At 41.8% G+C, this 15,495-nt stretch overlaps 1 protein-coding gene across 2 annotated transcripts in view; it reads left to right on the top strand.

The window, feature by feature from the left end:
* The window catches only part of AFG2A (AAA ATPase AFG2A), a 407,705-nt gene that overhangs the window by 321,914 nt on the left and 70,296 nt on the right, over nt 1-15,495 (top strand). Inside the window, exon 15 of one of the 2 annotated variants that reach the window (XM_075615729.1) lies at nt 8,247-8,411. The exons of the other annotated variant lie outside the window; for it this stretch is intronic. Coding sequence (XP_075471844.1) covers nt 8,247-8,411 — 165 coding nt within the window. The remainder of the gene's footprint in view (nt 1-8,246; nt 8,412-15,495) is intronic. 2 annotated transcript variants of the gene reach the window in all.

Below are 15,495 nucleotides of genomic sequence, written 5' to 3'. Positions count from 1 at the left end.
TTCTGACAAGACTTTCTCCGTAAAACCCCTCTTGAAACTCATAGCCTAGCAATCTCTGCTTGCTTGCTCACCTGGAAAGGTAAAACACAGAACAATTCTTTATTGTCGCACATTTTTACAGCATGCATTGACAATCACTTGGCTCAAGAGCTGACACTCCCAAACCCCAAAACATGGATCAAAGGTAACCAAACGGCTTAACCTTTATTAGTGAGCCTGGTTACCCCCGCACCGTCACACCATGCTACAAAATGAGGGCAAAAAACAGCATCAGATTTGTTAATGAAAATCAATCCCACTGGGAACATTGAAGCAACCCTCAGTTGATTCTATCCTCAAGATCAGGAGTGACCAACTCCAGTCCTCGGCTGCCAATAGGCGCGGTATTAGGGATATCTCTGCTTCTGACTGAGCCACTGATTGAGCCACCTGTGCTGAAGCAGGGATATCCTTGAAACCTGACCCGTTGGTGGCCCTTAAGGACTGGAGTTGGTCCCTCCTGGTCAAGACCGTCTTCAAAGCATTTAGGTAATATGAGGGGGAATGCCCGATACCCGTCGTTGACACTATTTAATATGTTGTGCATCTACTTCCACATCCTAGACAATAGTTCAACACTATTTACGTGAATAGGACTAAAATCTTCCCCATTACCAAATTAAGCCTCATATTCAATATGCTGTGAATCTGCTTCCTGGTGCAAGAAACTATTTCCTTTGAATAGAGTTCCAGCACATGGGAAGTGTATTTACAGCATATTGAATAGTGGCCTTTGTCATATTTTTCTGAAATTGGCTTTGGAAGCAGTCTGTGGGATTTTGAAATCCGTAGTATGCTCCAAAAGGATTATTGCGCCTATGCACAAGAGAATGGGTTAATGTAATATTCAGATGTGTAAGAGCCTGGTAGGTAGCTAGGGGATTTCCCTTTGACTAAAGACAATCTACTCATTGCATGTACACTTTGTATTTGGCCAACAGAGGCTTGTTAGTACTGAACCACTTGGCAAAGACTTGGTTTCCATTGTGGCTAAACATCAGTCTAACAAACTAACAAATGGCAGATGCTTTTGACTAGCAAAGCCCTAGGGTTCAATCTAGTTGAGGAATTAGTATCTATCACTGTAACATAAGCCACAAGCAGTTATGTAGGATTTTATTGGCATAAATATGAGTGTTGTGGTTAGTTTTGTACATAGAGCTAAAGAGGGTATATTTTAAGAAAGATTCGGAAATTTTATGGGATTAGGGGTAATTTATTCATTGGATTTGTTGTTTTAACATTCCAAAAATATTCTTAAAATTTCTATGTTACAAAGGCCTTTGCGGAATAAACAAATTGAATTTCATTTCCTGTTTAGGTTATTATTGGTCATCAAGCAATCATTTAAGAAAGGAAAAAAAAGTTGGCTACAAGACTAGCTTTTAACAGGTTGTGGTACCTTTTGTTTGATCTACTATGCATTTAGTGCAGGGTTGGGCAACTGCAGCCCACAAGGGCTACCAACAGGTCAGGTTTTCAGGATATCCCTGCTTAAGCACAGTTGAAAAAGCATGTTATGTTGGTGACCCTTGGGGACTGGAGTTGCCCACCCCGGATGTAGTGTGTGGGGGCCCTGTAGTTCATTTAGACCCTTATTTAATATGCTGTGAAGTTGCTTTCCTGACTGGAACCGATTTCTTCTCCTGCACTAGGAAGCAACTTCTCAGCACATTGAATGGATGTTCTATGCCTTTAATTACACCACATAAAGTGCTCTTTATGGCAGCGGTTGTACATGAGATGCCCACAACAGGCTATTCTTCACTGGATTTCCGACTCCTGTATTTATCTGTACAAGTTGCATACGCCTTGTACTTTTTGGAAGATGTTCGATCACGTGGTCATGGATTACCATTAATTAAGCATTGGAAACAAAAAGGTTATTGCTAAAACTTAAATGCCGATTGACTTTTTCCATCCCCGTAATCTTATAGATTTGCAATTCATTTAGAAAATGTCAGTGTGTTTATAGCAGACTTGTACCCCAGCATTCTATATGGTGCCTCAAATTCACCAAGCATAGTACATAGCAAACAGGAATATAACATAGTTGGAATAGTTAATATCAACATTGATTCCCTCAATGCTCATATAGTTACCCAGAACTGGATGAGATAATGTTTCAGTATGTATTGTTTGAGGAAGCAATGTACACATTTGTGGTGTGTTACAGACGATGTATTGTCCTTTCTAGTAGGAACATTTACACGTTGTGCTTTATAAGCGGCTGGAACCTCTCTAATGCTGTTTGCAGAGCATAGTGAGAATGCTCTAGTACCAGGCAAATATAACTATGTAATTAAATCCAGGTTATTGGAGGCATGAGTGAATCCATGTTCATATATACAGTGAATTGAGTATATCCATGAAGCACTTCAAATGACAGGTAATCCCTGAAAACAGGAGATAAGTGAAGTTGTCACCAACCCTCTATTTCATTGGGAATGTCCACTTCAAATGAAGAATATTGTTCTCACAATCTCCCACTTCCGGGACTGGATAGACGGGCAGCTGCTGCTGAAAGATCCAAAGTAGAAAAGTAAGGAGTAGTGCGCAGCCAAAAAGGAGCAAGGTGAGGATCCAAAAAAGTTTATTGGAATAACCAGAGCATAGACGGTAACCTCCTACGCGTTTCAAACTATAAGTTCTTTATCAAGGAGTTTGCGCCTGTCTGCTATAAATATGCTTTTTTTTACCATATTTTCTGAGGGTCCCTTTATCTTCTACATGTGGCTTATCCTGGGGCAGCTGTTAGCATAGAAAGTATTTAATTGCAAATGGAACCACATTCTCATTTGCTTTACTTGTAAGTATGTATAATTTTTACGTATATTGTGTCAACTTTGTATACTAAACAGGATAAAAGACACGCAATACTGAAAATTGGGACAGTGAGAGAAACAGGTCCATGCCTCAAAGAGCTAGCAGTTTAAAGGAGCAATTCATGCTTGTTTTTTTATTCCTTACTTTTTTTTAACATTGTTTTGAAGCACGGGGTGTCCGGAGCTGAACCCCATTAATTTCAGCTCCGGACACCCCCTGCTTCCCGAGATACAGACCTCCAAACTGGGTGCCGGTACCTTGGCAAAGTTTAAATCTCTTGCGCCACGCGGGCCAATAGGAATCCTAACCTGAAGACACCACGGCTTCCTATTGGCCTGCCAAGATCGGGAGCTATCAATGCTGCCATTAAATGATCCCTGCTAGCCGACCAGAGAGGTTACTGGCACCCCCTACAGAGGTCTGTCTCTTCGGAGGCAGGGTTTCCCCAGAGCTGAAATGAATGGGTTTCAGCTCTGGCGTTCTCCTGCTTCAATCCTATGTTTAAAAAAGATTGCCAGCTTGGATTGCCTCTTTAGGCTGAACGTTGGAAAACTGTACCCATATTAGGAGTCATTCAGGAACTTGTATTAAGTTATCTTTAGTATTTTGTGAGCACTGACAGTTTCTGTATCATATCTATAATTGAACCACATTTAAAAATACTCCAAGGTAAAAAGCAGGGAGACCTGCACATTATACTTCCTATAGATCTTGTGAGTATGAGTAATAATTATTTCACCCCACTTAGTTCATTGTCTTCTCAAGTAGGTGGCACTGCTGCATGAAATAACATCAAAAATAAATTGAGCTATTCCTACCTTTACGACATGTCTCAAGAGCTTAGTTATAATATTCTAATATCTCAATTGTCTTATTTTGAATCCCCTCATAATCATACTTTTAGATGTTTGGTCATAAAAGGACATTTGATAAATGTGTCTCCTCACCATTAGTTCCCAAGGTATTTCAAACAAGGGCAGTCTATTACATGGACAGCTATGGTGTGTGTCTGGGTCATATCGGCAAAGCACTACAGATAGAAAACACAAACAAGTAGTAAGGTTATGCTGTGTAGAAAAAGGGGGGGAAAAGGACAAATCCGTACAGCCACTAAGACACTGCTGATGTCTGGAAAAGAAGTGTTCAAGCCAGGTAGAGCGTTTAAGGAACAGGGCTTTGAGTATAATGTCAGTGATGATAGAAGGAATTGCTCCTCCTGCCCTCTTTACAAAAGACGTACGGTTACTAGCCTCAAGAGCAGAAGGAAGCATGGGTACTCCCATTTTTATCTGCTCCAACCCCCTTGTTCCACTTGTAGATTGCTCTGCTCTTCCTCAGTGTGGAACAGATTCCAGAGAAGTGAGAAAAGAACACAACTATTTTAATGCTGAGAGCCACCCCTCCCACCCCCCCAACCAAAAACAAAATCCTGCATTTGCCTCCAATGTAGTAGTTTGTCTTGACAAATGGAATTTAGAAAGGTTTAGGTGTGCTTGGCTCTTTTCGAAATGAGTTCAAAGGCGCGGTGCTGACTTCAGCCTGCATGTGAAGGGATGTCTGTGGAAAGCAGAGCAAACTATTTGCATTAATACAAGCAGAGCGAATCTTACTGAAATATGAGACATTTGCTGCCTCTCAGACCTGTCAGAACATATGTGAGCTTCTAGCATTCCAAAGACATGGAGGTGTTCCTGGAATTGAATGCACTCTAAGGATGCTCTGATTTCAGTTTTGGCTATTGCACATAGTCTGTTATGGGAACCTTCGGGAAGAAGGGTAAATATCTTCAGTTTCTTCGCGCTTTTATGTTATTTATTACTTGCTTAAAAAGAATTATAATAGGTCATAGGCAACATTTCCCAGCACAACAACCTTTATTAAGAAACACCAGGAAGGGTGTTAGCTATATTGGCGTGTTACAGGAAGGAAGGCCCTTTCCTAATATTTTTCTGCATGACTTTCACTGACATAATGAAGCTGGGAGAGCTATAATTGTCTGACAGCCCAAGGTGACCATGCAATATTTTTTAATCAACTTGGACTCAAGCTACACCGCCCAAAGGACTGGCTGAAACTCTGCTAAGCTTGCTTTGTACTCTGGAAAGATAGAAGTCACTATGCATTGAGATGCATTGATAACGCTGTGAGATGAAGTTATAGATGTTGGTTATTTGTTTTTCTGTAGCACACGTGACAGTAGAAAAGTGTAGTAAATCACCATGAATCTATATCCATAAAAGCTGTTCAAGTTTTGAAAAATGAAACACAAGGAGAACAATAACACACAGCATATTAATATTGGCTCCTCAAACACACAGCAGAGACATTGAATTGCGGGACACTCCACAACAAGGAGTATTTTCTCCACATTTGTGACATTTCTTCATTTAATATAAATAATTCTGGTTATAGATCTTATACATTACCATTGTTACATTTTATCTTACTCCAGGCCCATGATAACCTATTAAAAAAAACTATTCAAAACTTTTGGTCTGTCCTGTTTTAGCAAAATGAAGTGAAAACCATCATTGATTTGGAGTGTCTCGCGCTTTCTTTGATGACGCTAAGTGGCATTATCTCTGTTTTGAAGTTAGTGATGCCAATGAATACATTTACTGTTATTGGAAACGTATATTATACATGGAATATATTTGTGTTAATTGTTCATACAGGTATTAAACTGACTTGATATTGCTATACTTGTTTGGTCATGAAAACATACTGATGTTTACCATCTTCTTAGGTATAAGCAGATGTGTGTATTTAATAGCGACCTGCCTTAGGCCTGGGACCCGCTGCGCCCGGTGGCGCGGGCGGCCACACGAGCGTTTCCCACCAGCAGGGGAATCCTCCCGAGCCGGTCCCAGTCCCCCCTCCCTGCAAGGCTCACTACACGCTGTGACGCGTCAGCCGCTAGGGGATTCAAGAGAATTGTAATCCCAAGCGTCGACGTGTCACGTGGTGTGGCTGTGAGCCAATGAGGAGGGGAGGCTTCGGGAGGAGGGGAGGCTTCGGGAAGCGGGGAGGAGAGTGTGGAGGGAAAGCAGTGTGAGTGCCTGTCTGTGTGTGTGTGTATGTGTGTGCCTGAGTGCGTGAGTGCCTGCCTGTGTGTGTGTGTGTATGTGCCTGAGTGTGTGTGTGTGTGTGCCTGAGTGTGTGTGTGCCTGAGTGTCAGCGTGTGAGTAGGGCAGCCCGCAGCAGCTCCCTCCTGCAGCCCAGGAGCCCGAGCCCGGGGGGGGGGGGGTAGCGGGTCCTTCCGCTTAAACCACGCCCCCCTCCGCTTAAACCAGGCCCCGCCCTCCCACTCCAGCCCCGGCTCCCGCTCCCTACATATAGCGGTCTGTGTCTGTCAGCGCCCCGCCTGTCTGCAGTGCGGGCGCGCTGACTGAGGGAGCGGGGCCTTAGCCTTAACCCATAGACTTAGTGAGTCAGTTTACCATATGGAACATTTGAGTGTGTAGTGGTCCTTCCCGTCACCCAATAAGGTTAGTGGAGAAGTTGCGTGTTGTTTAAAGCCCAGCATCAGTTACTTTATGAAAAATTCCCAATATGCAGGTTTGAAATGGTTGCTCTGCTGATAGATACAGGCAATCCGAACATACATGACCAGGGCCCCACCTGTCTGAAAGAGCTTCTAGTTCCCTACACTCCTGTTTACTCACTTCGATCTGCAGATGAAGGTCTCCTAACAGTTCCCAGAATCTCCTTAACTCCCTTTGGGGCCCAAACGGTTTTTTTCCAACTTGAATTTTATGAATTACTTGCATGGTGTACATACATATCATACATTTGCATTAAAGAACAGTTACAACCTGGTAGTAGTTATCCATGCATAAACATTCCCAACGGGTCAGTACAAGACAAACAGGGTAGACAGACAGACAAACGGACAAAAACACAAACCACCAAACCAGGGGAGAAGAAGGTGCGGTGGGGGGGGGGGGGGGGGAGGCTCTTGCTGTGGTTCTGTTGGATGCTCCGTGTCCACTGGGTCACTGCTTCTGAGGCGGTCGGGTTCCCTCCAGATGCCTCGTCCATATGGTTTTGTCTACCTGTGTCTGCGGCTCCCTAACCTGTCCAGTCACTTCGTCCCAGCGCAATATCATCACGGGGGAACGCACTTGCTCTTATTATTGCCATATCGTGGACCTTTCCACCCCCGGTATATCTGTCTGGGCCAACCATGACGACCAGACTTTTAGGTAATTTGCGCCAGTGTCATGACTAAGCTTGTCAATTTCTCCATCTGGCAAACTGTCCAAATTCTATTCCGAATTTTAGCAATTAGGGGAATCTCATTCTGTTTCCAGCGTGCTGCGGTCTCCCCGCGTACCGCTGTCGCAAAGTGCGCCACTAACTTATTCTTCTTTTTGGTGAGGCCCATGTGCGGCCTGTTGAGGAGAAACAACCATGGATCTAACGGGATGTGCATGTCTAGGATTCTGTTTAGCCAATCTTTAATTGCATCCCAGAGTCTGGCGATTTTGGGGCAAGTCCACAGCATGTGTTTCATTCGCCCATAATATAAATTATCTTTAACTGTGCACGCAATGTCTTGTATATAATGTATACCCTGCTCATTATGTAACTGTATTTGTAAACCTGTATTATTTGTCTTAACTCTGTGCCCAGGACATGCTTGAAAACGAGAGGTAACTCTGAATGTATTACTTCCTGGTAAAATATTTTATAAATAAATAAATGTGCAACAGGTCTGCTTGCTGTCCACATTGTCTTGGACACAATGGGGGGGGGGGGAAGAGGGGGACAAGCTTTTAACCACACTTCTCCCACTCTTTGAAACAGTCTGCCTCGTACAGTTCAAGAGGCTCCCTCTCTGGAGATCTATAAAAACAGGCTCAAGACCTACCTGTTTACCTAGGCATTTAATTAATGAACCACAACCTGTCTGGCATTTAATAACTTCAGTACCGTTCCATCCTGTATTGTATCATTCTCTTTTATAACCTTAAATGTTTTCTTCTTCTTTACGTTTTGTAACTGTGAAGTGCTTCGATTCCCTTTTAGGAGAAAAGTTCTGTATATATAAAGTTATTATTATTACTATTACACTTGGCAAAGAATCGCAAAGTAAGTGTCAATTCTGCATTGAGGAAACAGTGAAGAAACATTGTAGACTTTTGTCTCTATGAAGTTACACACCAAAGTAATAGTCTGTCTTGTGAGGGTCCTAGGGCCTTTTTTTTGTTGGATCTTGCAAAACAAAAAGCATCCCTTTCATGCACATTTTCTTCTATAATGGCATCCAATTCTCTCTCTAAGCTTCTCTAGTGCTCCCAGGAGAATGTTGTTGATGTTGAAGGATTGAAGTGTGTTTGTTTGTTTTTTCACACCCGTGTGTAACATTTCCATTTCAGGCTTTGATGCGTCCAGGACGTATTGACAGAATCCTCTTCGTGCCATTGCCAGATGCAGCCACCCGAAGGGAGATATTTAAACTCCTATTCCGCACCATGCCCATTAGCAGTGAGGTCTGCCTGGAGCCGCTTGTGATACAGACAGAGAAGTACTCTGGAGCAGAGGTAAACATCGAAACATTTTAGTAGACTTAAAATACACTTGGCAAAAAGTTGTGCTCATTAGCGAATTATCCGTTTATTATGTAGTATATTTAGGTATGTCATTTAGAAAAAACTGATTGCAGTACAGATAAACCTTTTTTAGTGTTCCCTGTTATACTTTCTTTTTTTTATAGCTTAAGTTGTATAGAGTTTCAAAGCTCTGGAAATGCTACAAAAACACTGAATTTGTCTTATGAGATGTGTTCTTCCACGCGTATTCAGTAAACCGTGCAATCCCAAAGACACCTGATTTTTGCACCTGTCGCGACTTGTGGCATGCTATATTAAAATGCTGTTGTGATATATATAGGTATATAAAATATCCTTTAACGTTAACCAGACATTCTCTATTAACTCAATAACTGCGCCATATAGCTAATGTAAACTGGGAAAGACATGAGAGACACGAGAGATGGGGGGGAGGGGGAGAGGAAGAGGGTCGGGGTTCCCCAGAATTTCACAATTTAATTCTGGGGTGCCTTGACCAAAAAAAACAAGGTTAAAAACCACTGCACTAGAGTCACACTATATCACACACATTAGTATTCATTGTTACCTGGGGCGCAACTTGTTTCTTTCAAATGTAAAGGATGCACGAGGAAGTTATTAAAAATAATTGAATGCAAATCTTGGCGTCTTTGTGGACCAATGTGAAACTGATTTAAAAAGTTCAAGTGTTAGATGACAGTTTAAATTGTTTTTTTTAAATGGTTGCTTAGGTTTTTGACACAGGTTGACATGCTACAAATGAATCCATTGTTTTAACACATCTAAATGCATTCTAGGAACCACTAAACGTAGAAGGGCTAATATCGTAATAATAGCATGTCTACTTTGTATGAGATTTGTATGGATGCTTAAAAAGTTGCGTAGGGGGATTCAAAATGGCGGTGCTTGTTCTGTGACAGAAATATACAACATTTTATTTCATCCCTAAATAGAAAGCATGACTTTTTCTATTCCACTTCACTGCTAAGTAATAGAAACATGGGAGGGCATGTAAAACTAGGTGGCTATCATCTTTGGATCACATAATGTACAGTATGTGCTTTTTTCTCAGATTATGCCTTTACAAATGAAAAAAAATAAATAAAAATAGGATAGTCCAACTACTTTTTAACCGTTAAATAACCTCTCGTTCTCTTGCCAAAATGTGTTATTTAAAAAAATTGCATTATAATATTGCACATCCATATATGGCAACATGAGCCAAAACATTGCAAGATGCTAAATGTAACAGCCAGAGTCTTCTCTGTTATTACGATCTGACAGGGGTATGTGTAACATTTTGGATGATCTGCCAGCTCCTGAAACAACACAAAGTTTGCTTTTGGCCATATGGGAGGAAAATGTTGTTTGACCTATTTATCTCAGGGCATCAACTACAGCATCTGCTTTACATGTGCTACAAAGCTGTGTGTTGTTTTGTTGTATTGTGATCGGCCTTGAGAGGGAAGAAGGGGATTTAATGAAATCAGCTGCTGTTTGATTTGGAGGAGTGAGCACAGTGATTTCCAATATCTTTTTGGTTAAGGATTCCGAAGTGAAATTCTGAGGAAGCCCCAACCATCTCTAATAGCAACTCTATGATCAGATGCATTGTAAGGAACCCCAACCCTCTCTAATAGCGCCTCTGAGATCAGATGCATTGTAAGGAACCCCAACCCTCTCTAATAGCGCCTCTGAGATCAGATGCATTGTAAGGAACCCCAAACCTCTCTAATAGTGTCTGAGATCAGATGCATTGTAAGAAACCGCAAAGCTCTCTAATAGTGCGTCTGAGATCAGATGCATTGTAAGGAACCCCAACCCTCTCTAATAGCGCCTCTGAGATCAGATGCATTGTAAGGAACCCCAACCCTCTCTAATAGCGCCTCTGAGATCAGATGCATTGTAAGGAACCCCAAACCTCTCTAATAGTGTCTGAGATCAGATGCATTGTAAGAAACCGCAAAGCTCTCTAATAGTGCGTCTGAGATCAGATGCATTGTAAGGAACCCCAACCCTCTCTAATAGTGTCTGAGATCAGATGCATTGTAAGAAACCGCAAACCTCTCTAATAGTGCATCTGAAATCAGATGCATTGTAAATTCTTCTGTATTTGAATTTTTTTTCAAATAAACAGAAAATTGTAGGGAACCCTTTATGGACGCCCGGGGGAACCCAAGGGTTTCTAGGAACCCTGGTTGAAAAACACTGAGTCAGCGAATAGTAGGACGTGGGTCTCTCACCTCTATCTTCAATACGTCTTTCCCTCTTCGATCTTTCTCTTCTAATACTCATTCCTTACACACCCATCTCATTCAGGCAACAGAGAGATAGGATGATAGACAACTTTGGCCATACAAGATGGAACAAACACAAAGCTACAGGGAAAGGTGAAGGAATCTACTCGAGATGGGCTTGGGCCTGGCTGCTGTGAAGGAAATTTGATGCATTTGAAAAAGAATTGTGTATTCATGAAAATATTTCTTGGTATACTTAAGCCTTTCCTTAGTGGAGTCCATCTCAAGATGTGGTTTGATATATTGATTTCCTTGTAAAATCATTGCATCGAGCTCACCGGATTGTGGATATGTCATTTAGTAAAGCAGACGCTGCTGCCCCTTTGTGAGGGACTTTCGTACTTGATTCATTGTTTATGTAATAACCTCTTCTGTGCTGGTAGTGCCAGTATTTTAATGTGAGTGAGACCCACAACACCACAAGCTGCAGGCTCTAATCTACCAACCTATTTTCCCTCTTGACTTCCTTACAGGAAAGAAAATGGTACAGGTGTTTGTATGTTCATTTGTTCAGACAGGTTTTGAGTTTTCAAACCTTACGTAAATTGGCACGGAGCTGATTCCTTACTACAATTACCTGAAGGCTAATGCAGGAAGGATGTTTATAGCAATAACACAAGCCACCTCGGGAACACCTTGTGCTGCCATGCCTGCGAGTCTGTCGGCATGCCAGGCATTTTTATCGGCTGTGAAGCCATGCTACATTCCACCCCATGCCCTTCCAAGTTTGGCAAAACCCAGGAATAATGGGGAATTCATTCGTAATAGTTGAATAATAGAGGGAGGGGATTGTACCAGATATGGGCCTATTGCTGTCGCTAAGAGCAAAGATGGTGTATTTTTTTATCAGATAGTTCTCTGTTTGCACTTTGCAGAAGTGTATATGTATTGGATGTTGGCCATTTGAAGTCAGTGGACGCATTGTTTCTGTTGTGTAAGTTCTAAATCCATTAATCTCGGCAGCTGACAAAATCAGCAGTTCTCGCATCTGATTGAAGCCACTCTATGAAGTATAGTGTTTGTGTATTGTGCTGAATGTCAAAGCTACCATCTTTAGTTATGAATGTATTATTTGTATGTGACACCCATCAAACGATTTATAGGCATTCCATTTTTTTCCTGGTTTCAACTGAATTTCAATTAGGCTTGGAGGGGGGGGGGGAAATCAGTTTGGGTAAGTTTTATCTTTGAGTATTTTTATTCTGGGTTCTTATCAGGGAAACAAAGAGCCTGTTGATAACATACCCTTTCTTAAAGGATCAATTCATACAGTGTGTGTGTGTGTGTGTGTGTGTGTGTGTGTGTGTGTGTGTGTGTGTGTGTGTGTGTGTGTGTGTGTGTGTGTGTGTGTGTGTGTGTGTGTGTGTGTGTGTGTGTGTGTGTGTTTATTAAGTAGATCGGTTCTGTAGTATTAGATAATACTTATATTTTTTTTTTTTTTTTAATTCAACTCAACATTTTTAATGAGTTTTAATATACTGAGCATTCATTGATTTCTATAGCAAGTTTTAGCCCACCTGCCCAGCAGTGAAAGATCTTTGTAACACTTTCCTGTTTTTGATCATTTGTTGCCAATGTTCCCAACAGTTGGAGCTGTAAACTGTAACAATAGATGATGTTACCTTAGTAATATAAGAATACATTGTAGCTGCTGTGTTAGGCCGTGTTTAAGCAGAAAAACGTGTGCAGCGTCGCATGGAGCGGCGCCAAAACAAGTAGCATACAGCTCTTGGTGTGATCTCAGCGTTACACTGACTGAAGGATTGAATCTGAAAGGCAGCCATTTAGTAAACCATGTGAAGCAGGATCTTTGCTGATCGATCACAGGATAACGAATCGATCGGCAGCTTAGGTAATTTGTTTTCAATAATGGCAATCAAAGGCTGCATATATTAAATCGATTTAAAAAAAATTTAAGTGCCACTTGGATTGCTTCATTTAAACAAAACATAATTTCTTTCAAAAACAAATTTCTATGCTTACACTCGCATTAAAAAAAAAAAAAAAAAAAATTAAATAGAGAAGTCAGTCAACAATTGCATACATTGACTACTTTTTGGTGTACAGCAGGGCCTCCGGCAGGCGGCGGGTTCCGTTCTAAGGGCCCGCCGCAAAGCAAAAATAGCCGGAAAGCGGAGCCGGCGATTTTCGGAATGTGCGCATGCGCAAACCGGCAATTCCCTTTTCTGCACATGTGCAACCTATGTTCAGTGCGCGCAACCTCCGTTTTGGGCATGCGCACCCTCGTCAACCGCTCGTTCTGCGCATGCGCGACCCCTAACTTCCCCGTTCTGCGCATGCGCAGACATGGCGGCCCCCTTCTCGGTACCGCCGTATCAGCGGGGCGCCGAGAAGAGGGATGCCGAGAAGCGGGGCCTTGCTGTATACAAAGCAAGCAGAGTCTGCATCTTCCACAATGGTAAGTGACTATGTCTGTGAAGAAGTTGATTGTGCTGTTTGTAGCGAGTAAACCAGTGACCAGATCTGTTGCAGAGTTGTCAGCAGAGAGAACTGTAGCAGGGCAAACCCTACACACAAATTGTTTGTTGTGGTAAGTAATTGTTACAAACACATAAAGGATTGAATACACTTTAATGAAGAATAATGCTCTTTTTCCATGCCTTATGATTAAAATGGCTGCTTTGGTTCTGCTTTCCTTCTCTCATAGTTTAGTGTTGCTGGTGTTTTAATGATGCTGTAAATGTTTAAAAGAGCAGTATAACCAGGCAATGTCTGATGCACTCAGAGGGACAATTCTTCCTAGGGCCAAAGTGAACTGATGTAAGTGGCATGTTTAAAGGGTTTCATCTGGGTAATTGATGCTTTTTTTTTTTTTTAACTAAAATCTGACACCTATAAGTGTTTTTTATCTATTTTTTTAAGTGTGACCGTGACGGCGTTTGATTTCCTCTGGCTGCTCCCGTGTGTGTCATGGTGTGTTCAGCGAGCGCTTGTACAGCCAGAGCCCCCACTCCGCAGGTCCCATTAACTATATTGGCTCTCTGATAAGGACAGGGTGCCGGGAAACAAAAACACATGTGATTGACAAATACTTCCCCATGCAGAGGCCCTGAATATATAGGTCTATAGTATATATATTAGGATTGAAGCAGGGGGTCTCTGGAACTGAACCGTGTTGATTTCAGCTCCGGGAACCCCCTGCTTCCTGAGATACTTACCTCCGTAGGTGCTGCTGGTATCTCTGCGCAGTTTAAAGCTCCAGCATCAAGTGAGCGAAATAGGAAGCACCAAGGGATGACCTCATGGCTTCCTATTGGCCTGCAGGACTTTTAAACCACCATATTGATCACCCAACAGGGGCTCCTACCAGCACCTACAGAAGTAAGTATCTCAGAAAGCACGGGTCCCCGGAGCTGGAATTAATACAGTTCAGCTCCGGAGCCCCCCGCTTCAATCCTGTAATAATAATTTAAAAAAAAGGTCAAATGCAAGGAGGCCTGTTCTGCTTCTTTAAAGGGGTTATTCATTAAATTGTGATGGTGCCTTCAATGTGAGTTTCCATGCGATCTGTTGCACTACCGCAGTTCAATGAATACATTTGTATTCATGCAACCGTCTCTCTTTCGGTGTTCTAAGATTACCTTTGAGTATGGCCACCGTTCATATTATGGCCAGAGTCGGAGAAATATTCGCTGACAGGACCGTCTCTTGTTCCGCGTGTGATGCTGTGGCGATGCAGATTCATTCTCTTGTTTAGCCCCTGTTCCATCTCACCTAGGTAGTAGCAGCCCACTGGGCATTTCATGCACATGATGAGGTACACGACATTGCTGGAGGAACAGGTGAACCTTCCTTTGATTTTGTACTCCAAATTCCTGTGTGGCCTTAACAAATATATATATATATATATATATATATATATATATATATATATATAGTGCAGAATAAATGAGTTCTTCAGTATTAGGTGATACCTTTTTTTATTGGACTAACAATTTATGTCATAGGACAAGCTTTCGAGAGTTCTCCTCTCTTCTTCAGGTCAAGCAATACTGATATACACAGGAATCCAGTATGAGTGTGGGTGAGAGACAGAGAGAGTGTGGGTGAGAGACAGAGAGAGAGTGTGGGTGAGAGACAGAGAGAGAGTGTGGGACTAGGGTTGGGGGCGGGACTAGGTGGCGAGTAGATTTTTTTGGTTGGGCGAGTAGATTTTTGGGGGATTTGTCGAACACTGTATGTATATATATATATATATATATATATATATATATATATATATATATATATATATATATATAAAGCAGAAAATAGCCGTGTTAGTCCAGTTGCGATAGTGCAGAATAAATGAGTTCTTCAGTATTAGGTGATACCTTTTTTATTGGACTAACAATTTATGTCATAGGACAAGCTTTCGAGAGTTCTCCTCTCTTCTTCAGGTCAAGCAATACTGATATACACAGGAATCCAGTATTGCTTGACCTGAAGAAGAGAGGAGAACAGTGTTCGACAAATCACCCAAAAATCTACTCGCCCAACCAAAAAAATCTCCCGCCCACAACCCCGCTTTAAAATAAAATATATAAATAAAACACATTTAATAAATTCCTAGTCAGAACAACATTCGTTTTTGACATAAATGTATTTATTGTATTACATTATACTACAATTAGTCCTTGTTACGTGTGTGTGTTTGTGTGTGTGTGTGTGTGTGTGTGTGTGTGTGTGTGTGTGTGTGTGTGTGTGTGTGTGTGTGTGTGTGTGTGTGTGTGTGTAAATGTTCTTGCACCCCTTAACCA

This window comes from Ascaphus truei, chromosome 1, assembly GCF_040206685.1.
Source record: "Ascaphus truei isolate aAscTru1 chromosome 1, aAscTru1.hap1, whole genome shotgun sequence".
Taxonomy (NCBI): domain Eukaryota; kingdom Metazoa; phylum Chordata; class Amphibia; order Anura; family Ascaphidae; genus Ascaphus; species Ascaphus truei.
This window is presented reverse-complemented; position numbering and strand designations above follow the sequence as displayed.